The sequence below is a fragment of the Girardinichthys multiradiatus genome, chromosome 11, assembly GCF_021462225.1.
Source record: "Girardinichthys multiradiatus isolate DD_20200921_A chromosome 11, DD_fGirMul_XY1, whole genome shotgun sequence".
Lineage (NCBI taxonomy): Eukaryota > Metazoa > Chordata > Actinopteri > Cyprinodontiformes > Goodeidae > Girardinichthys > Girardinichthys multiradiatus.
Window position 1 is genome coordinate 35,787,944 of NC_061804.1, and position 24,307 is coordinate 35,812,250.

The 24,307-nt window shown below is 41.4% G+C and overlaps 1 protein-coding gene across 4 annotated transcripts in view; it reads right to left on the reverse strand.

Moving 5' to 3' along the window:
• LOC124875948 (serine/threonine-protein kinase PAK 3-like) overlaps nt 1-24,307 on the reverse strand; it is a 60,191-nt gene that overhangs the window by 11,051 nt on the left and 24,833 nt on the right. For 2 of the 4 annotated variants that reach the window (XM_047378387.1, XM_047378385.1), the window contains exons 2-9: nt 13,833-14,026; nt 13,617-13,717; nt 8,775-8,928; nt 8,644-8,681; nt 5,448-5,510; nt 3,095-3,250; nt 2,842-3,016; nt 983-1,046 (exon numbers count right to left, since the gene is read on the reverse strand). In XM_047378387.1, the coding sequence (XP_047234343.1) occupies nt 983-1,046; nt 2,842-3,016; nt 3,095-3,250; nt 5,448-5,510; nt 8,644-8,681; nt 8,775-8,928; nt 13,617-13,717; nt 13,833-14,004 (923 nt within the window). In that variant the 5' untranslated portion in view covers nt 14,005-14,026. Of the gene's footprint in view, nt 1-982; nt 1,047-2,841; nt 3,017-3,094; nt 3,251-5,147; nt 5,214-5,447; nt 5,511-8,643; nt 8,682-8,774; nt 8,929-13,616; nt 13,718-13,832; nt 14,027-24,307 lie in introns of all 4 variants that reach the window. The other 2 variants (XM_047378384.1, XM_047378386.1) reach the window with 2 other exon arrangements.

The window sequence follows — 24,307 nt, forward strand, 5'->3', positions numbered from 1 at the left end:
AACAATACCTTCTGTCTTTTCTGGATTAAGTTGGAGGGAATTCTGACCTATTCACTTATGAGTAATATAGACTTACTGACTCAGTGACTGTGGTGGACTATGGTCAAGTGTTGTCATGGAAATATAAAGCTGTACGTCATCAGCATAGATATTGTAGGAGATGTATTTTGCTTATAGACCAGAACGTTCCATTTTGGCCTCCTTCTTCCACATGTTTGCTGTTGTATTACTTATTTCTGCTTTAAACATCTCTACAACTTGATCCCCGACCCATCTGCTGTGATCTGTATATCTGTGATCTGTGATTTTTCTGTATAAAAAAATTTTTAAAACCATGTATTCTTTCCTTTCAACTTACAATTGTTCACTACTTTGTCTATGAAATAAAATTCTAATAGAATACATTGAAGTTGGTGTTTGTAATGTGACAAACTGTAAAGTTTCAAGGGGTATGAATCAAGTTAAATCCCTTCAGTCAGTCTGTATTTGGCTGCAGGGTATTAAAAACCTTCCACTGTAAATCCCTGCTGCTTCCTCTTTCCCCTCAGCTGCTGTCACAAGCTATGAATAATGAAGTAGAGTTCCTGGTGGTAATAAATTCAAGATAACCCAGCAGAGAGTAAATAGACAAATATCCACTGTTCAGCTACCCACATGATCAGATATGAAAATGCTGAGCAGGGTGAGAAGATTACAACCACTGCATGTTTTTTTTTTTTCTGTTTAAATGAGTCCTGTACAGGGGAAATGGTTAAAAAAAAACAAAAAAAAAACTTAAAGATGTAGAGAAAAGTGGAGAGAGGCAGCTGGTTGAGCTAATCTGGGTTACAGTCTTTTTTGGGATTGAGTTTTCATTTCCTGTCCACCAACTTTTCTCTCAGTTATCCAACCCTAACTCTCCTCTTGAAAAACCCTGTTCTCCTGCAGAGGCTGGCGCTTCCAAAAGTTACTCATTTTGTTTGTTCGTCAAAAAGAGACTTACCCTTGTCCTATTTTCTCGAAGCGCGTGTACTTCTTTTTGGGATCCCCAACGCTGACAATACTCCCTGAGTCAGAGAGAACATATACATAATCAATGTCCACGATGCAAATTCATTTCTTTTTCATTGTACAAATTTGATCCCCACAATGTTATAATGGTGATTCAGGCTGAAGTTACATCACAGAGTGATCAACAAAGGGCAACTTTTTTAAGGCAAGTACTTCCTTGCTGAACTGTTAACACCCCTTGTTTCCTTTGTATTACATTAACGCAGAGAAATCATTGTAAATAGACAGAATTTATAAAGCACTTTTCTGGTCATGTCGATCACTCAGTGCTTTACACCAGAGCCACATCCACCCAGTCGTACCTACAAACAGGTACACATTCATAAACTGATATGCAGATTGGTAGACATTTGGGGTTAAGTGCCTTGCCCAGGAGCACATCAACATGAAAAAAGAGGGGGAAGCTCAAAACGAACCCACAACCTTCCCCTTGCAAGACATCTACTCTACCCACTGAGAAACAGTTCCCACCAACTATGTAAAAGGTTGCATTACGTCAAGTAACTGGCACTTTGTATTTTAACTTGCAACATATTGGCTAAAGGAGACCACACATAAACACAAAATGACACAGATACTCATCAGGACAAACAGGTTGATGTGCTGTGCTGGGCACAAGTTTAGATTTTCTTATCATGGGAAACAATGTCATGTTTATTTTGGGCTTATAATGATGCATTTCAGCTATTCTTTTTCTAGGGTTGAATTATCATTAAACAAACATCTTTTATGTTTTATTAAAAACATTATTTGGTGCAAAAACGTTGAATTTACTAAGTGATTTCTACTATCCACAAGGAGGCAAACTGAACATACTGACTCAAATATCCGCATACACCCTCGATTATATTTAATAAATGTCTCTTAGCAAGTTACAGAGAAACCACAGATTGGCATCAACAAGCTTCTGGCCTAACTGTGGCAGGATATTTGACCACTCTTCTCGGCAGACGTTAGAGTGCTACAGCTCATTTAAATTGAATGGTTTTCTGGTATGGACCTGGCTTTTAAGAATAGTTTTCACATTTTTAATAGAGTTGAGTTAAAGGCCATTTCAGAAGGTTAATGTTAGCCTGTTCATCCATTACAAAATCAGTTTTATGTGTGTTTGGGATCAATGTTCTGTCGGAACACCTAATTGCATTCAAGTTTCAACCATCTGACACAAGCTGTTAGCCTCGGATAAAAAGAAAATTGGTTGGGATGTTTAATAGGAATCAAGGGACCACAAATACTCAAGGCTAATATAAAATGGAGGAAAACCAGTGAAGCAAGTAAAATAAAACAAAGACGGAGAGGGTACAGACATTTTGGCCCCTGACCCAAATTTACAACTTCAAGCCTTACTGAATATTGCATCTGCCCACAAAGACAGGCCAAATGTTTATTTAAACCTGCATGTATGATTTTGACCCTATGTAGATTATTGAAAATAACCAATCAATTGAAATTTGTGCACCCAATTCCTGTCTTTAAAAGTGATTGGACCAATATGTTGCATAATCGTTCGAAAAACAACGGTTAAATTACCTCAAAAAAGGTCTGTAATTCTCATTATTTTAACGCCCATGATAAGTGCATGTAAACTGTCTTATTGTAACTATAAAAAGATTTTAACACAATATTTTAAATTTTTATATCAATACCCTCAATCACACTCCACACTTATTACTTTTAAATGTTTTTTTAGGATAATATAAAGTAAAAAAAACTTTTACGAGTTTTGCCTACAAAATGTATGGACTAATAATCCATTAAATAGTGAAGAGGTGTAGATTGTTTAAGACATACTGAGTCTTTCCAGAATCTCCTCATCTGTCATTTTGGACTTCTTCCTCTGCCGGTCAGTGTGGCGGTACATCGTGTTGGAGGTATTTTCAGGCTGAACCTGCGACTCTGGTGGAGTGGACTCTTCTTTGACCGGAGAGGGGGGCTTTGGTGGGTCCACAACAGAACGTGTGTAAATCTGCATTAAAAGAATCCAAGTGTAGATAGTAACAACAGCAGGTAAATGGTTTCATCAGCTGGTGCCTCGTGAACTTACAGATTTGGTGTGCGCGGGTCGAGGAGCGATGACCGGGGGCAGCTCGTCATCGTCGTCCTCGTCTTCATCTTCTTCCTCCTCTTCCTCCTCCTCCTCATCCTCCTCTTCTGAAACAGGTGGAGCAATCGGGGTTTCTGTTGATGATGTTTTGGCACCCTGGATCCGGAGAGATTTAAATCAGAAGAGGTGAATGCAGAATTTAATTAAAGCGACATGCAACACTGTTTTGATCTGTTGTCACCACCAGCCTGCATTCTCCAAACCAGCCATGTTCCCAGTTCAAGTTCAGACCTCAAATACTTCAGTTAGCAAATTATCATTAGAGATGCACTGAGAAATTGATAGGTGACCGATATTGACCAATTTTCAAACTCAAAAATCTGGATCTTTTTCCTAGCAGTAAGAACACCATATTTAACACTAACAGTTAGTTATACCTAGAATCAGTCAGGGGTTTAAAAGTAAGTCAGAGGAAGCACAAATAGGTAAGAACACATTTAAAGGGCAATTGTGTTTCAAAAAACTTGTCTGCAACTCATTCAGACTATAGAGCAATACCAGGAAGGCCAAATGAAGTTTACCAAATGTGCTAAGTTTTTTCTCTTTGAGCTTTCAAACTCTATCTGTCATAGAACATGCTGGATTTGGAAATGTTTTAAAACATTAAAAGAAAGAAGATGTCATCAATTGGCACAGCATCATTAGATTAGGATGCTGTTAAAGTATATGTCCCATTTTTACTCCAAGTTTGAAATTGCCAGATTTCAGCTTGGAAATGTTAACAGAAATATCGCATGAAATTGAAATTCCAAATGGTAAAATCTGTGGTTTCTCATCAACCTTAACTTCATTATCAAATATGTCGACCTTTCATATAAACTTGATGTCAAAGTCATAAGTGAACATGTAGCCACAGAGTTTGAAAGTTCAAGATCTATTGTATTAGCATTTATTGCTAATGTAGTTGCTAACAGTAGTTAGCCTGGTCACTGTGTACATTAGTTACTGTATTCCACTGGTTTTTGAACTTGGAACTGATAGAAGGTTGAACTGGGTTTGTCATACCAAGGTCCAACCTCTTTACTTCGGAGGTAAATGTGACACTGCACAAGTAGCCACAAGTGTTGTTTTCTCTTTGAGTACTTCTAAAGGCAGCCCAAATGCCACCAGTAGCACTTGTACACAGTTTGAGAACCACGGCTCTGCAAAATACAAAAAGAGAGTCTTTTATGTTTTTATATTCTTAAAGAGTAATTAGAGCGTTATAAAAAACAGAGATTAGAAATCGGCCACATATTTCATTTCTGTGCATCTCTAATTATCATTCCATAAAAATATTCAAAAGCAAAATGAAACAAAGTGGTCTTTAAGAATAAACAGTATTTGGGGTAAAATCAGGGAGAAGTTATGTTTACGGCACAGAAAAGCATTTATGATTCAAGTGAAAGCTAAAGGGAAACGTGAAGTCGCATTCAATGTATTTTCTCGGAGGAGGTTTGAGATGTGGGGTCTGGTGAGGTGCGCCATGAACCAGCGATGGTGATGAATTTTTAATTAGCAAGGTGTTACATTTTAACTGCACTGTGAGTTCTGACATACTGCAACACTGTGGTGGGCAGTATCTGTGTTGAACCGCAAACACCGTGTTGATACAGAAGACTCCTTCCAGTTAGTCTGATTAATAAGCCTTAGGCATATTTAATATGCCGAATGCACTGCCTTTTTCTATTTCCCCTCCCATCCAAGTACCTTATTTGCCTTGGATCATCTTCCTCTTATGGAATGGAAACACTTTATCCTCTCTCGTCATGCATTAATGAAAGTGGTGCAGCTTAGTTCTGGTGATTAAAAGCAAAGTCCCAGTACTTCATTCAGACAGACTGGGCCTCTGACTCGCTTTGAGGAAGACTGGCCAAGACTGCAGTGCAGAGGGGAGTGCTTGGTGCATGTGTATATTTTTATTAGGAGCCATGCAGCAATGTCTAAAATGGTGATGAGGTCACAGGCAGATTATTGGCAATGTGGATTAAACTGGTAAAATATGAGTTCATACATGCAGATTGACAGTCAGTACAGTCCTCTGGAATGTGCAACTGTCCTGCCATTTCAGAGACGGTGACTTAAAGAAAAACAGAAATTATCCCATGTGATGTTTCAGAAGAAAATAAATCTATTTAAAACATCAGAAGCCAATTAAACCCCCATTAAGTATCAATACAAGTGCCTCTGAAATTGAATATTTACACTGCAAAATAGCCAGATGGCTCATCAATATATGGCCATCAAATAGTTGAATTTAGCTTTACAGCCAATGTAGAGGTACATCATGTGGAAAGTAATATGGAGGAGTTACCTTGTCAAATAATGCGCTGCAGGTTCTAAGGCTGACAGGAGGCCCAGAAGACAGCAGCCGGTTCTGAATGTGAAGGTTGAAAATGGGAGGATTTACTTAAAACAAACCCATACAGTGAGTGAGACTCGGTGTATACTATAGAGGAGGGGGTAGGGTGGGAAGCAGAGAGGGGTAGCATCTGAGGAGGTGGACTTTATGTCGACACATTGTCCCCTAACACAGGGGGGGGCAGTATTTTCCTCTCCACTTCAAGATAAAAATGTTATTGCCACATTTATTTGGAAACTGTGATACCACCAGTAATTGTCACTTCATGTTATGTAGACTAAAGTCAATATGCAGCAAAATTAGATTCCATCTCAGTTATTGTTTCTGGATTGCCAAAAGCACTTATTCTGCTGTCTTCATTTTAGTGCTTGTTGAAAATATTTCAGGCACATATTAAGTCATATTTCTGACATCACTTTCGTTGTCTTCACTGGATATAATTTCCATATTCTTACAGGTTTGTAGGAAAGATCTTCCTGACAAACGTATGTATTAACCTGCAAAAAGAAGTCATGTTAATGTAAAACCTTTTAAAACCAAACAATAACAATAACAATAAATTTTTTGTTTCTGTGTTTTTTGGATTGCATTTTTATCCATTAAATGTAACTGATCATTTTTTTACACTTTGAAACAGGTATGCCCTGGGTCTTCCTATTTAACTTTTTGCATCTATTCTGTGAGAAAATAGAGCAAAACCATCAAACAAAGTTAAATGTAAGTTTAGCAGAACATTTTCTATAGACAGCGTTGTTTTTCTTAATTTTGTTTTGGTTCATAACCGGATAACCCAGCCCATACAGTGCCTTGCAAAAGTACTTATGCTCCTTCTACTTTTCAGCATTTTGTCACATGAAAACCAACACAAATCACTCGTAAATGTTCAGAACAATGAAATGCATAAGTCAATGCTTTGTAGAACCACCTTTCACTGTAATTACAGCCTTTACTGTCTTTTGGAGTCTCTACTTCGGTTGCACATTTAGATCTTGAAATGTTTGCCTATTCTTGTAAAACAGACAAAGTTTAGTCTGGTTGTCCAGAGGATGTCAGTGAATACCAATTAGCAATTCCTATTACAGATTTTCAATTGGATTTAGGTCAGAATTTTGACATGGCTATTCTGAAACATTAATATGCTTTGATTTTAACCATTTTAATGTTGTTCTGGCTGTATATTTATGGTCGTTTTCCTGTTGGAGGCTGAACCCCAACCTCAGTCCTAAGGCTTTTGTAGCTTCTAACAGGTTCTCTAATTGGGTTGCCCTGTACTTTTCTCAATTCATCTTCAAATGAACTCTGAAAGCTTTCCCCCACGGTATGATGCTGCCACCCACATGTTTCACTGTGAGGATGGTGTGTTGAGAATGATGCGGTCCTTGACAGTGCTTTTTGTTAGCAAAAAAAATTATTTTGATCCCATTTAAGAATAACAACTTCTTTAACAGGTTTCATGTAAAAACAAAAGTTACAAAAAAAATAAATTTTGAAGACCATGTATAATTGTTCCTCCTCTTCGCAATTATGCCTATTATACTTTGTGTTGGTCTATGACATAATATCCCCTCAAAATACACTGAAGTTTATGATTGTATCCTGGGAAAAAAAAGTGAAAAAGATCAAACGGTGTGAATACTTCTGCAAGGCACTGTAAGTAAAGAAACATTACGACAATTCATTGATTTTCTATAGCTAAAGGCTCAAATGTTATTAGTCAGAAGTGACAGTAGGGAACCCTGGCAGGGAGTATGTTAGAGAGAAAACATCAAGTGCTTTGAGAGATGATGGCTGAAAATTATTAGATATGGGTTTTAATGAAGACTATACTGAGAATAATTCACTGTAGCAAGAAAGCAGAGAAGCTACAGTTATTACATTTTGGTAGCATCTAAAGGAAATATTAAAACTGGTGCCATCTCCTTTCCTCTGAGTTTCTTGACCTCTTCATTAAAAATAATGAAAATCTATCCTGGGTGAAGCTAATATCTGACAGGAACTGACTGATTTTGCGTAAGTGGAGATCAAGCACGAAGTTCAAAGTTAGAAATATTCCAACAGTGCTAAAATCTAAACTTCGGTTTTTGATCTGACCAAAGCTTGGATTGCTTTGTAACACATATATCTAATGTTGAATTCAACAGAAAGCTAAGAGGTCAACAGAATCTAAAATCATATGTTGTGACAAGTTGATAGTAATGGTTTCTGCAGTTTCTAAAGAGTTAACATACAGCAGAATGATGTATATTAAATGCACATCAGTTTGTAACATCAAGATGATCAGTCAGAGTTCATCAGCAGTGATAAGGGTCTGCTGTGTCTCGTTCAGACCACTTGTTGGTGATTATTTTCATTATGATAGCTCAGGATTTTAGTAACAATGAAGCCACAAGCCGAGTCACCTCTGCATGCTACTGAACACTGAAATGCATTTGAAAGCTTATAGTGCATAAAGCAACCTCCCTGATTAACCGCCACACCCTTTTACCCTTCACTGGCCCTGCATAAAGAGAACCCACTGGAGTTTCCTTGAGGCAGTATATTCTACTTATTCCTCCTCTTCCTCGCCCAGTGAATGAAGGCTGGGGCATTCAAAGCACAGATAACAGAGGTCAACACAGCAGGAGTCTCTCTACATGCAGCTGAGCCTCCAGTGACACTTTTGTCTATGGACATTTTACATTTCAGAGTGGATTGGAAAAATAAACAATAGGCAGCGCACCTCTCTCTCTGCAGTCACTTATTTTTCTGCTGTAGTTGCAAAACTTTTTGGTATGTCAGGGAAGCAAGCCTCAGGAGGGAAACACACATATTTTGCCAAAGGAAGGAAAAAAATCTGTGTGAAAGGGATTCTGTCGAAAGTGTGTCTTGCAGAAATCCCCAGAAAAAAATCAGTGGAAGTGAAGTGAGATATGACAGAAAAATAAAATCATTCATTGCAACTTACCTGTTAAATTTTTTACTCCGGCCTATTGTTTATAAGATATCTTACCATTTATATTATGAGATTTTCTAAAGCAAACAAATCAAATTTTAGGTTTTTAGCTGTATCGAAATTCTGAATTCACCAAATTGAAATCAATTGAATACAATTGAGTTTGGGTAACAAAACAACATCAACCAATGTAGATTTAGATACACAAAAACTCACCAGAGTGTTTGCTGCTATGTATCCATGCGCTGTTTTGTCTAAAATAAAAAAATAAAAAATTATAAAAATGTTTAGCATTCTGTATAATAATAATCTTAAATATTTGTTTATAATTTTTGGTATTTTATTACCTCCCGAGGTGAAGCTCATGTATTTCTGATTGTTGACAGTCTCTTTGGAGTCGTAGAACTTTAGCACGTCGATCACAGCTTGTGGGTTCTTCTTCTGCTCCAGCTTAGTGATGTTCGAGGTCTGCAGGAGCCGTGCCCACTGCTCTGGGATTCCCTGCAGAGGTCACATGTTGATAGGGAAATGTGACTAAAGGTGTTGTAGTGCATGTGACCTTTCTCCTAGAACAAATTTTCTCCAGGTCCCCTAAAAATGTTCTTGCTGTCCAAAATAGTCTCAGTGTAACCCAAAGTTTTATCTTTTTATGCTCCAATATGCTCAATACTCCATACTCAAGGACTCTTCAGACAGAAGAGTCCTTGAGTATGCATCTTTGTATTTAAATTTGAGCATTAATAGGTCTATTCCTGAATGATGTTATTTCTCCAATTTTGAAATTCAAAATGTATTAAAATAAACTACAGTTAATTCAGGATTAGTCGTAACATGAAGTATTGTCATGAATGTGTAAAACCTCAACTTTTAACTTCATTTTTAACTACTAGATAACTACGTTTAAACCTTTGAATCTGAAAACTGCTTGAATTATGAGTCTAAAGAATGTGGTTTAGTAAGAAATAACAGAATCCAAGTTTTTGTTGGCTGTCTAAGACACATTGCTTTTATGTTACCTTAAGTAGGTGTCTGATTTGCTGATAAGCCTCTCCTGACATCACCCAACCTGGAAGCAAACTGTGCCTGATGAGCTGTGTTCCAACTTAGTCAGAGAAAGAGAGAACCGGCAAACCCACCAAGAAGCCTTACCCATCTATTTCACAGCCAGGACTGACCATTGTGTCTGATTCAGTAGTAATAAATGTTATTGTTTATAACGTACGCTCACCTGCCACTTTATTAGGTACACCTTGCTAGTACTGGGTTGGACCCCCTTTTGCCGTCAGAACTGCCTTAATCCTTCGTGGCATACATTCAACAAGGTACTGGAAACATTCCTCAGAGAGTTTGGTCCATATTGACATGATAGCATCACACAGATGCTGCAGATTTGTCGGCTGCACATCCATGATGAGAATCTCCCGTTCCACCACATCCCAAATGTGCTCTATTGGATTGAGGTCTGGTGACTGTGGAGGCCATTTGAGTACAGTGAACTCGTCATGTTCAAGAAACCAGTCTGAGATGATTCGTACTTTATGACATGGCGCGTTATCCTGCTGGAAGTAACCATCAGAAGATGACCACAGTGTATGTGGTCATAAAGGGATGGACATGGTCACAAACAATACTCAGGTAGGCTGTGGCGTTGACACGATGCTCAATTGGTACTAAGGGGCCCAAAGTGTGCCAAGAAAATATCCTCCACACCATTACACCACCACCACCAGCCTGAACCATTGATACAAGGCAGGAAGGATCCATGCTTTCGTGTTGTTGACGCCAGATTCTGACCCTACCCTCGAATGTCGCAGCAGAAATTGAGACTCATCAGACCAGGTAATGTTTTTCCAATCTTCTATTGTCCAATTTTAGTGAGCCTGTGCGAATTGTAGCGTCAGTTTCCTGTTCTTAGCTGACAGGAGTGGCACCTGGTGTGGTCTTCTGCTGCTGTAGCCCATCTGCCTCAAGGTTCGACAAGTTGTGCATTTAGAGATGCTCTTCTGCATGCCTTGGTTGTAACGAGTGGTTATTTGAGTTTCTGTTGCCTTTCTATCAGCTCGAACCAGTCTGGCCATTCTCCTCTGACCTCTGGCATCAACGAGGCATTTGCGCCCACAGAACTGCCGCTCACTGGATATTTTCTCTTTTTCGGACCATTCTCTGTAAACCGTAGAGATGGTAGTGAATGAAAATCCCAGTAGATCAGTGGTTTCTGAAATACTCAGACCAGCCTGTCTGGCACCAACAATGATGCCACGTTCAAAGTTACTTAAATAACCTTTCTTCCCCATTCTGATGCTCGGTTTGAACTGTAGCACATTGTCTTGACCATGTCTACATGCCTAAATGCATTGAGTTGCTGCCATGTGATTGGCTGATTAGAAATTTGCGTTAACGAGCAGTTGGACAGGTGGACCTAATAAAGTGGTCGATAAGTGTACACTTTACTACATTCGCCAAATTTTGTCTAGCCCCAGCTGGAATTATTTTTGTTTTCTCCACCAGTTTTAAGACTTGTGTTTAGTATCATGTAGTGACTTTCTAAAATGGCATCATCCAATTTAAAATGCAAAGTAAGGAAACAACAAGACATCCAACAACCTGATGAAGTAGCTGCCAGTCTGAGGGACCTCAGGCCAGACAGTAGAGATGTTGGTGCAGAAAAGTAGACGATCCCTCCAGCAGAGAGAGACAAGGGTGGTGGAAACCCCAAAGCAGAAACACAAGATGATTCCTTGCAAATAAAAAAAGAAGTCTAGCCTGAAATAAGGGACACTTTCCAGTTCTGTCTCTCTGGGTTCTGATGTTGGAAACTGTGGGATCCACGGCTTTGAATTGCTCCTCACTTTTATTCCTCCCTCTCAGATTAACATAGGTATTAAAACCCGTTAGTGAACCCCAGTTGTCTGGGTTCCTAATTTACCAATAAATTCTTGAATTCACACTGTTATCTATATTACCATGTGTGCTGTCATATTTTATGTGCTCCTATTGTGAATAGTGCATATGTCCTGGATTCAAGGGTGGGAAATTCTCAGTGTTGTGTTCCATCAAGAACATCCACATTACTTTTTTCCATTAGATCACTGTCTTATTTTGTTTTACTTTGATATCAAAGGGTCAACTGACCTTCTGGGAATAAATTTAAGTGCTTTATGAGTAGGGATGGGTACCGAACTCTGTACCTCCAAAGGTACGAATTCCATCGGAACTACCGAGGACCTATTCACATAAAATCCAACGGTACCATAATTCAGTACCTAAACACATCATTGTGACACTGATCAAGTGGAAGAGTGGGCAATTTTCCATGCCGTACATGAACACAGCATTGCACACACAAGAGGGTAATCAGTAGACGGAACTGTCAACAAAGCAAACATGGTTGGTAGCAAGCACTTGAAAGTATGGCCTCGTTTATCAAAATGTGATTCAGATTAAGCATCAGATTTTTCATCAGCCTCAAATCTGCAGCTACAGCTCCTGCATTCGGCACCGTTAGTATGCCTGCATCTGTTAGCGACTCGACATCTGCAGCCAGCAAAAATAAACATCTATAAAACCTATTTGTCGTTATTATGGCATTTAGCACATAGAAATAATTTGAGTAACCCTAAATGACCCAAAACAGGAAGAATTTAGTTAATTTGACATTGGTGGAAAAAAGAGGTTACTCGTCTTTATATTCAGTGTGTGCAAACATCTGTTTTTAACTATAAACATTGAATCAAATATTTGCTGCAACTCCTCTCTGGGTCATTTTATATTTTATGACCTACTTACAGTAGAAATGTAGGAGAGATTTATATATTTTGGGGATCATGTCTTGTATGTTTTAATCCGTGCAAATGGACAGTCTCTTAAAGGCGCTGAATATCACTTACCAGTGTTTTTCCATGTCCTCTCATCACATTCTGTGTACATTTTTACACTTAAAGCGTAATCTCTTTGCGGAAAATAGTCCCTTCTATGTAATAGATGTCAGAAGGGCGCAGGAAATATGATACTTGGATAGCAATTCAGGGACGAATCAACAGTAATTCACTCTGTTCTCCCAGAAAAGCATGAAACAAGCTTAAAAGAGAGCTCGGTTTAAAACAGCTAAAACAGGGCTCTGTAGCTTTCCATATGGACAAGGAACTACTTGTCACTGATGTCACTGATGGCATAAACCAAACATTTGAAAGTCAAATAGAGCAGAACACATTATCCTCAGTGCAAAGGTGATTTTTATAGAGGGCTGAAAATTAGATTTCAACTTCACATGCCACTCACATTTAAAGCAAACAGAACAAACAAAAACATTTTAGGTATGCAAGACTGTCTCTGTCATATTTTATATGCTTTTTATTTAATTCTTTACTACAAAATGTTAATTTCAATGAAATTCACACTTTATTAGCATTATGCAAACATAGTTGCAGCACAGCTATTTTCTAAAGTCTGGTTACCTATTCAAAACATTTACCCTAAAAATGTGAAGAAGATTCTCTCTGTACAATCCAGCTTGTCTATAATTACAGACCTGAATATGGACAACTTCAGACTAGAAACCTATAAATTATACATTAAAGGTTATTAAAAAACATTTTTTGGACTCATTCCCATTTGGACAGCATTACCATTCCAGAGGGTTACAGGAGTAAGGTTTGTAAACAAGTAAATGGGTTTATACTTATGTTTTTACAGGATTGCTACAGTCTTACTATGTATCCAAAATATAGTAAGTTGTCCCCATCTTTCAGTTCTCAGTCCAGCATTTTACCATTTTTACTTAAAAATTCAGAAGTCCGCTGTAAATATGCAGGATGGATGGATGGATGGAATGATGGATACAGGAATACAGGAAATAAACGGACACGCAGATTGATATCAAATGTTGACAAGTCTGGACAGATTTTCTTTTATATTCTGTTCACTTGTTTTATACAAAGTGCACCTGTTTTTAATAATTACCTGTTCACTTAATAAAGAAGGTTTTTTTTGCCACAAATTTAATTTTGTATGTTGGAATAAAGGAAAATGTTAATATGTTACAGGAAGATTAGAGTCCAATGTGCAACGTGGTCAATAAAGGTTTGTGGAGCAAATACAATTTTTTGATGAGTCCATTGCTGCCGAGTAAATTTTAGAAACACATATGTTTCTATTTATTAACCTGCTTGTCAAGTGAAATGGATACTTACTGTAAATTCTCCTGTAACAGCATCAAAGCCAACATGGATTGTGTGTTCAAAGTCTGAGGGTAAGGATATCTCTGGACGTTCCTTTTCCTTCTTTTTGTTTGCTGCAAAAATAGTACATTTCTAATGTTAGTTTTTTAATATATTTTAATATATAGACAAGTGCAACTACATGAATGATCAATGAAATTGAGTATGAAGGTGGAGAATCATGCTCACTTTTGTCTCCTCCAGGGAAGATGGAGCGCAGGCGAGCTTTCTTATTTTTTTCCTCAGGAGCCATTGGAAGTGGTTTAGATGCGTGATTCACTGATGAAGAGTCTCGGGAACTACTGTTCATTCTCAAGGGGGGGGCTGGTGGCTTCTCTTCAATATCGACACTATCAGACATCTTTAGTAGCACTCACAAGATCCTGAAAGAAAACACAGAGAGAGAAGCAGAATCTTAGTTAGGACAAAATATGTCAGTCTGGACCAGGTTTAGAAGGTTCACTCCACATGTAAAATAAAATAAATGGGAAAACTTCTCCCATGTATTTAAGCCCTTATTCTGGCATCTAGAGCTGAAACTTGGAAAAATAGATTTTTATTACTGGGCTAACAGTGCGTTTTATTAGTTTTGAATGATTTTGTACAACAGTGAGTTTTCCATTTTGGACCTGGAACACAGTTAGGCTGGATGTGACACCATTTCCAAATTCAAATACTTTAGATGGTAATCCAGAAGATTTTTCAGACCAGGAATTGTGAAATTCCTACTGCTGAGTGTAAATGGACCAGAACATGAGTCAAGGTTTACAGGGAGCAACACGTTAAATTTCAGTGCAACTAAACCCAAATCTTGAGAAATGCCACCAAACAGGGCAGTGCCAAGAGACACTGAGGGGCATGTCCAAGTGTGGGGATGAGTGGAGAAGGTTAAAGTGCCTGTGACACGCTTTTCCCACAAATGCAGAAATTGTAAGAAAACATCTTAATATTGAAGAAATTGGGCAGTAAATGGGTGCCTTGTCAGTTTTCCAGCTCTGATCCAGGCAGCTCTGATCCTCTTCACTTCAGAAAAGTAGTGCAGACTAACGGCTGCTGTCATTGTATTGCTGCCACCATCAGCAATCTGCCGTTTCACCATATTAACGCTGTTTTTTAATGCAACTTGGCTTCTACCTGTCTCAAAAGACAAATCAGATTTCTTGCTGGAATCTGATTTGTTCCTGGCCATTGTTGCAGCAGTCTGTTTACGTGTGGAGGTTCTCCTTTTACATCATAAAAGAGCGCAAAGGATTAGTCTGGAAGGGCCTTTTTAGTGAAATTTATGACCATATAACTCAACAACAGTTTATTTCAGCGGCATGAATTTACTTTTTGAAATATTTTATTATGTTTCCTTTCCATAAATGTAATTGGAATTATCATGAAAATTCAATGTCACAGGCACTTTAAGCGGGGTTGTGGTCAGGAGGACAAGGGAAAGTGGCAGCTAGCTTAATTTGACATATTGAAACATGGAAAGTGACCAGAGCAACGCTGGTAGTTTTACCACAGATAGATCTTTTGAGTTTGAGGAGGATTTTTCAACTCCTTCGTCACCGCAGGTAGATAGACTCTAGACTCTGTGGGGTGTAGAGGGTGTATCAGTTTGAGTCGCTGGCTAAAGGCGCTGATGCCGAATCTGGCGCTACTGAGGCAGTGGAGGACAAGATGGGTCCAGTTTCTGTCTGGTAAAGTGATGTTAGCAGCATCATTGCTAACATTGGCTAACGTTAAAAGCAGTAACAAACTTTCAGAAGGTTTGCATTTACATAGATTTATATTATCTCAAGTAAAGCATATGATCAAAAGTATAAAGCATAAAATGCTATGATCAATGGTCACAATTCCAACTCTTGACTCGCTACGGAGGCTTGTGTTTGAGTGAAATGCTTTTATACCCAAAAATTGGGCTGTGACATAGACATGTACCAAGCTGGACAGTTTGAACCAATAGGAAAATTCAACTGCAGTAGTTACCTTTTAACCCAAAAAGGGAAGCACAAGGGTAGTTTTTTGGACAAATATAGTAGAATTAAACAAGTTTACATCAAAATGTAAAACAATGCACAGTAACATAAAGATAGTACCCTTAAGGTCGAATTATATAGTTTATCTGCCAAAACAAGTTAATTTGGGGTCTAACTCTTTTAACAGTTATAGGTCATTGGTGTAAAGATTTCAGGCTGTATGTTTATCTTTGCTCTTCAACAACATGCCAACACACATGTTTTACCTCAGGAATGGTTTGTTCAGAAGGATATATGGTGTTATTTTGCTCCACACTACTTTTGTAAATAGGCCTAAATGTTTGATTTTAGTATCATCCAAACTTCTTCCACCTGTTTGATCCATCCTCCTTATGGCTTAGGACGAACTGGAATTTATATAAGAGAATAAATCCAAATGAACACACTTTTTTTATTTATTAAAATTTTGAAAGCACGATTTGCTTCAACTTTACTTTCATGCATCGACTTTATGTTCACTGGTTACATTTCGTTTTTTTTTTTTGCTCCCTAAACAATTTTAAATGACCTGAGGAATCCTAAAGTAGAAACAGCAGGTCTTAAAAAAGCCACAAATTTCATAAACCAACAAACTCTTTACCTCTATACTTTGTAAATGCTGGGGTATCTAGAGCTGTGGTGGCGTGTTATGTACAGTGAATCTTTTCAGCTGTGAAAACTGTAACCAGGATTTGACTCTAAGATAATCTGGCATGAGGAAACTCTTCTATCACTCTCATCTTCCATCTACCCATCCCACCGCCATGTTAGACTCCTTCACTGCCTCACCCCGAGGCCAAGCCTATCATGTGATATGCAGCACAGCCGTCCCAGAAAGCAGGACATCAAGGCGGCCCCCTTAGTGGAGACCTACATTAGCAAACAAAGACACACTCCCCTGCTCTTCAACAGTGTGCACTGTCTCTGACAAATTACACATTTGGCTTCACAGTGGCCTTTGGGATTTTATGCAACCATCGCTCAAGACGACAAAATTCCAATAGGGTACAAAAGACTCAAAAGACTACAAAAGTTTATTTCTAAATACAGCTTGCTTGGAATAAAGGAATCGGATTAGTAGCAAGATATCACATAACAAAAAGTTATAATTGAATTAGATTTGTTTACAAAAACAGAAATATTTTGCAAGACCTCACTTCAACAGTAAAACGCCTGCATCATGCTGTAAAGATATTAATGAGTAAAATATTAACAAATAAGGCGTCATTTCATTGTAACTGGTATAGAGATAGATCTATTTAGTCACTTTTCTTTCCATTCCACAAGAATACTAATGCACTTTAATGTTTGTTAATGCTGTTGTGCATGGGAAACAAAATGGGTAAATATAAATTTTCACGTCATATATAACAAACACAAAAAATAACTTTCTTAGCAGAAAAATCTTAACAAAACCTAAATGAAAAACTAGTTAACCATTATGTTTTGCCATATATTTTAAGAACTTTTATCGTCAGACATTGAAGTGAACGGATTATTGTGAAAACTGTATCAGGTTTCTTTCATTTTAGAAAAGGACAGCTGTAAATTATTTGTGGACACTAAGCTGTGAACTGTTGGGCTGCAAAACAGAGCAATAAATTTTAAACACGTTACTTTAAACAAGTTAAACAAGTTACTAGTGGCGTAATGGTATAAGTAAGTCATTGTTTGGCATGCACCTTGTTTTCTGGGTCACAGTTTAGTACAGGTTCTGAGCAACAATAAAAGAAAACAAACACAAAGCGCCAAATAAGAGGCTTCCTTTTACCTCTTTTAAACAAAACGACTTTACAGAACCAAAGACATAAAAACAAAGCACCCTTGTTGGTAAGGTAGCAGTGTGTATATCCAGGGAGGAGTTGAGTACTATTAAATTCACTTTAAAGTTGAAAATAAAATAAAAAATCCATTCAGTATGATGCTGCCCAACAGGATATAAAGGGGAAAACATACATTTGCATATAATGTGTTAAAAAGCATAATTATTTTCCCCCCTAACTGACTGGCATTAAAACTAAACTTTTTTTGCAATAAAGCTTTTTAACTACCTCCAGAAACCTCGGCCACAGTGAGGCTCGCCACCTTCCTGGAGGATATGGGGACCGAGTTGAGGAGATCCACATTGTGCTCCTTCCACCGCCCAGCGATGTCCTCAGTCTGTGTTCAAAGCTCCCCTCCCAAAGCATACTCAGCTTGGGATGTTCCCTGCTTCCCCTATCTGAGTCGCTGGATGGTTTTCCAGAGCTCAATTGAGGACAACTGAAAGTCTCTTTTGGAAAGTGTAGGTTCAGAAAACCTGTTTTAGGTTAAGTAGCATTCATTTATTGCCTTGGTGGTTTAAATAAACAATGTTGTTTATTAAACTAATAGGCACTGCAAAGTGCCTATGACAATTAACCAACTAGTTGGCAAAAATGATGTAAAAGAATTAAAAGGAACCAGAATAAATTCACAAATTGATTGCTATAAGTGCACTATTATATGATCAGTGGGCTTTTTGTTTTCCACACTTGCTGTAAAATCAGAAACTGTAACAGCTCTGTGCATTGCTGGTTAAAAATAAGATTGTAGGTCTGAGTATAACTCTTACTGGCCATTTATGCATTGCATTGGTCTGGAGAGCTTTAGTACTTTTAACTCATTTTCTTCCATGGCATTTAACAAAAAGGAATAAAAAACATGTGTGCTTGTCTTCTTTTGAATGACTGTGTTGGACCACATGTTGTGCTGAATATTGGACCATTTGCACGTTGCTGGATGCTACCAGGCCTTTTGGCATCATCAGCCATTTTGTATCCCAGGATAGTCCGCTACTACAAATCCCACCGGACACTGCGGCTGATATGACGGGGTGTCCCAAGTCTGACGTCACAGGAGATTATAAAGGAAGGTGACCCCCTTTGAAGAGTTGCCTTCAGCTGGGGACCTCGACACGGTTACCACGCAACTGAAGCATCCCTCTGGAGAAGAAGAGGTCCCACGTGGATTCTTCACTTATTCTCCTTCGTTGGCCAACGAAAAATTAATGAAAGAGGTTTCTGGAATAAGAAGGCCAGAAATTTCATTTTGCCAATAGAAAACGTGAGTTTTGAATTGGCACCTTAACGTGGTGGAGGGGTTTGAGTGCTCAAATGATCCTAGAGGCTATGTTGTCTGGGGCCTAAATGCCCCTGGTAGGGTCTCCCATGGCAAACAGGTTCTAGGTGATGGGTCAGACAAAGAATGGTTCAAGAACCCCTCATGAAGAACACAATATCGAGGCAAGTGACGTCGCCCGGTACGGCGGAGCCAGGGTCCCACCGTGGAGCCAGGCCTGGGGTCGGGACTCGTCGGAGAGCGCCTGGTGGCCGGGTTGCTCCTCGCGGGACCCGGCCGGGCCAAGCCCGAACGAGAGACGCGAGGCCATCCCCCAGTGGGCCCACCACCTGCAGGGGGAACCGTGAGGGACCGGTGCAAAGAGGATTGGGTGGCGGACGAAGGTGGAGACCTCAACGGCCCGATCCCCGGATGCTTAGGCTGGCTCTAGGGACGTGGAATGTCACCTCGCTGGGGGGGAAGGAGCCTGAGCTTGTGCGGGAGGTCGAGAGATATCGACTAGAAATAGTCGGGCTCGCCTCCACGCGCAGCGTGGGCTCTGGAACCCATCTCCTTGAGAGGGGTTGGACTCTCTTCTACTCTGGAGTGGCCCACGGGGAGAGGCGGCGGGCTGGTGTGGGTTTGCTTGTTGCCCCCCAGCTCAGCCGTCTCGTGTTGGGGTTTACCCCAGTGGATGAGAGGGTTGTATCCCTGCGCCTTCGGGTTGGGGAGAGGTCTCTGACTATCATTTCAGCCTACGGGCCGAGTGGTAGTGCAGAGTACCCTGCCTTCTAGGCGTCCCTGTCGGGGGTGCTGGATAGTGCCCCTCCCGGGGACTCCATTATTCTGCTGGGGGACTTCAACGCCCACGTGGGGAACGACAGTGACACCTGGAGAGGCGTGATTGGGAGGAATGGCCTCCCCGATCTGAATCCGAGTGGTGTTTTGTTATTGGACTTCTGTGCTAGTCACGGATTGTCCATAACGAACACCATGTTCAAACATAAGGGTGTCCATCAGTGCACTTGGCACCAGGACATCCTAGGCAGGAGGTTGATGATCGACTTTGTTGTCGTATCATCAGACAACACTCGGGTGAAGAGAGGGGTTGAGCTGTCCACTGATCATCACCTGGTGGTGAGTTGGATCCGCTGGAGGAGGAGAAAGCCGGACAGACTCGGCAGGCCCAAGCGCATAGTGAGGGTCTGCTGGGAACGCCTGGCGGAGCCCTCGGCCAGGGATGTATTCAACTCCCACCTCCGGGAGAGCTTCGACCAGATCCCGGGGGATGTTGGAGACATAGAGTCCGAGTGGACCATGTTCTCTGCATCTATTGTCGATGCTGCTGCCCATAGCTGTGGCCGTAAGGTCTGCGGTGCCTGTCGTGGCGGCAATCCCAGAACCCGGTGGTGGACACCGGCAGTAAGGGATGCTGTTAAGCTGAAGAAGGAGTCCTATCGGCTGTGGTTGGCTTGTGGGACTCCTGAGGCGGCTGACGGGTACCGTGAGGCCAAGCGTGCTGCGGCCCGGGCTGTGGCAGAGGCAAAAACTCGGGCCTGGGAAGAGTTCGGTGAGGCCATGGAGAAGGACTACCGGTTGGCCTCAAAGCGATTCTGGCAAACCGTCCGGTGCCTCAGGAGGGGGAAGCAGTGCTTTGCCAACACTGTTTATAGTGGGGGCGGGAGACTGCTGACCTCGACTGAGGACATTATCGGGCGGTGGAAGGAGTACTTCGAGGATCTCCTCAATCCTGCCATCACGCATTCCGTGGTGGAAACAGAGGCTGGGGACTCGGGGTTGGACTCTTTCATCACCCGGGCTGAAGTCACCGAGGTGGTTAAAAAGCTCCGCGGTGGCAAGGCTTCGGGGGTGGATGAGATCCGCCCTGAGTACCTCAAGTGTCTGGATGTTGTAGGGCTCTCATGGTTGACACGCCTCTTCAACATTGCGTGGCGGTCGGGGACAGTGCCTCTGGACTGGCAGACTGGGGTGGTGGTCCCCCTTTATAAGAAGGGGGACCGGAGGGTGTGTTCCAACTACAGGGGGATCACACTCCTCAGCCTCCCTGGTAAGGCCTACGCCAGGGTATTGGAGAGGAGAGTCCGACCGATAGTCGAACCTCGGCTTCAGGAGGAACAGTGTGGTTTTCGTCCCAGCCGTGGAACACTGGACCAGCTCTATACCCTCTACAGGGTGCTCGAGGGTTCATGGGAGTTTGCCCAACCGGTTCACATGTGTTTTGTGGACCTGGAGAAGGCATTCGACTGTGTCCCTCGTGATGCCCTGTGGGGGGTGCTCCAGGAGTATGGAATCGGGGGCCCTTTATTAGGGGCCATCCGGTCCCTGTACGAGCGGAGCAGGAGTTTGGTCCGCATTGCCGGCACTAAGTCGGACCTGTTCCCAGTGCATGTTGGACTCAGGCAGGGCTGCCCTTTGTCGCCGGTCCTGTTCATAACTTTTATGGACAGGATTTCTAGACGCAGCCAAGGGCCGGAGGGGGTCTGGTTTGGGGACCAGTGGATTTCGTCTCTTCTTTTTGCGGATGACGTGGTCCTGCTGGCCCCCTCTAGCCAAGACCTACAGCATGCGCTGTGGCGGTTCGCAGCCGAGTGTGAAGCGGCTGGGATGAGGATCAGCTCCTCCAAGTCCGAGGCCATGGTACTCGACCGGAAAAGGGTGGCTTGTCCTCTTCAGGTTGGAGGGGAGTTCCTGCCTCAAGTGGAGGAGTTTAAGTATCTCGGGGTCTTGTTCACGAGTGAGGGAAGAATGGAGCGGGAGATTGACAGACGGATCGGTGCAGCTGCCACAGTAATGGGGGCGCTGTGCCGGTCCATTGTGGTGAAGAGAGAGCTTAGCCAAAAAGCAAAGCTCTCAATTTACTGGTCGGTCTACGTTCCTACCCTCACCTATGGCCATGAACTTTGGGTCATGACCGAAAGAACGAGATCACGGATACAAGCGGCTGAAATGAGCTTCCTCCGTAGGGTGGCCGGGCACTCCCTTAGAGATAGGGTGAGGAGCTCGGCCATCCGGGAGGAGCTCGGAGTAGAGCCGCTGCTCCTCCACATTGAGAGGAGCCAGTTGAGGTGGCTCGGGCATCTATACCGGATGGCTCCTGGACGCCTTCCTCGGGAGGTGTTCCAGGCACGTCCCACCGAGAGGAGGCCCAGGGGACGGCCCAGGACACGCTGGAGGGACTATGTCTCTCGGCTGGCCTGGGAACGCCTTGGGCTCCCCCTGGAGGAGCTGGAGGAGGTGTCTGGAGAGAGGGACGTCTGGGCGTCTCTGCTGAGTCTGCTGCCCCCGCGACCCGGTCCTGGATAAGCGGAAGACGACGAACGAACGAACGAAGTTTAACACGTAACAGAAGAAAAAACACTCACAGTGGTTTCAAGGAGACGGATCGCCACATTGTTTTGTTCTAGTCGACTGCTGACGGTCAGATCATATTTTTCCTTTTTGCCAAGGAGGCCAAAAGATGGAGATTGACCACTTTCTTGGAGTTTAACTGCGGACAAGCAGAAACTCTTCACCCCCCTTTTCTCTCTCACTCGTTGTCCCAGAAGGAAGACTTCAACAAGTAAAATCCACCCTTTTATTTTCATTTCTTTATTAGGAATAGTGTGCGCAGGGTAGAGGAGATTTAGTGCGATGTAGAATTGCCACTTAGAGTCGAACGTGTTCTGAATTGTATGTGCATGCCATTGTTCTTTTAAAATGTGATTGCTGTTGTTTTCTGAGGCCGCCGAGTCTCGCAAGATTGTGCTTTCACCGTGTGAACACCTGAGAGCCGGTGCGCTGTGAAACTGGACTGCTATAATAACCTTATGGTGAAAATCAACCACTTTCTTTGTCTTCAACTTCATGTTTTATGAGTTGCCGCCAAAAGTTTTATAACCTTTGTGTTCTTGAACATCCCCAGCGGCGGGGATGTTTTATGACTGCCTGTGTCAGGATCTGTGCTTTGTCTGTTTGTTTGGTGCTTTTACTGTGCTTAGCCCCTACATGGCGTGGAACCTGGAGGAGAGGTGACAGGTGCTCATCATTCCCTTGATTACCTGCTGAGGAGTATATTAGGAGGAGGCTGCCAGCTACTCACTGCCAGAGTGTTGTCCCTTAGTGGTACAGCTCAAGCCACATTACCTTGTCTTGTTCTTGCCTTGAACTTTAAGTAATTTGAATTTGTTACCTTGCAGGATTACCTGAACCTGACCTTGCCTTTTTGTGTGGAACTCTGCCTAGATTAACCACTTCTGGAAAGAAGCTATCCAGCTCCATGATCAAAGACTCTAGCCTTTCGTTACTTCATTGGACCACACCGGTTGGCAGCCTCCTGAATTCTTCGCTTCTTGGATCACCCTTCAAGAACCCTGTCCACCCTCCTCCTTCCACTGCACCAACTTCAGAAAGCCCTGGACCATCTTATAATCCTGGCACACCATTATTCCACCATCATCTGTCTCACGGGTAAACAACTATTTGGTCTCTCCGCTTCACCCTCTGGCGGATCATTCCACCAACCCAGTAAGGCTGAATTATTATTCTTGAGTTTTGACCTTGAGTATTCCCTGCTTACCATCCTGTTTATTTTACAGTTGGTTTCCCGGTTCCAGTTCCCTGCTCACTTCACTGCTCTGTAAATAAACACTTTACCGTAAAACTCTGTCTCCTGAATTGCTTTCTGTATGTGGGTCAAATCCGTTAAAAACAATATAACAGCCTGTATCTCATTGAGCTACACTTTCTGGCGGGCTGCGCTCCCAAAGCTTCGTTCAACCATATTCCCTTTGTATTTTTGCCATAACTGCTGGTTTGATCTCATACACACTCACTGCTGTTTTTATTTTGTGTAGTTAGATATTTTACCCTTCTGTGTAGAACTTTGCATGTTTGATTAGGTGAAGATTATTGAATCGGAATAGCGAGGTGGATCAGGCGGTTGATTGAATAAAGATTTATGTAGATAAAGAGAAGTCGTTTGTGTTTATTTTTTGCAAGAGTGATTTGTCAGTCAAAATAAGGTTAAAGTTCCCCACGTTTCGGCAGAAACGGTTGATTAAACAGTGACATCTCCGGTAATAGTTATCAATTATTACTGAGTCTTTAACGGTTGTAATTATCAAAGGCGTTCAGCCATAATTACAACCCCAGAAGACATCTCTGGTTTCGACTCATAAATGAGGATTTTTAGTTAAGAAATTTTTTTTTTTTAATTATGCTTTTTAATTTGAATTATTGATAAATATTAATTAATCAATAATCATGATCCCAACAACTGTGTTATTTGGCTGCGACTGACATGATTTTCTGTGTGCATGTACCTGCAATTGATTATATCTCAGAAATTAAGATAAAAGATAAAATAAGTTCAGCATCTTTGGCAAGGCAGTTCAATCCACAAAAACCTCTTGAATAACCCCAACAAACCTATAAAATAAGAATGCAAAGTGACTAACTGCCTTTCTGAGCTGGAGGGCCCCAGTTCTGAAATAAATCAGTAGCCAGCTACATTGCAACATTATGGCTTTACATCTTAGTAATCATTCTCCAGTCCAATCTCCAGGATCTTTTAAGACACAT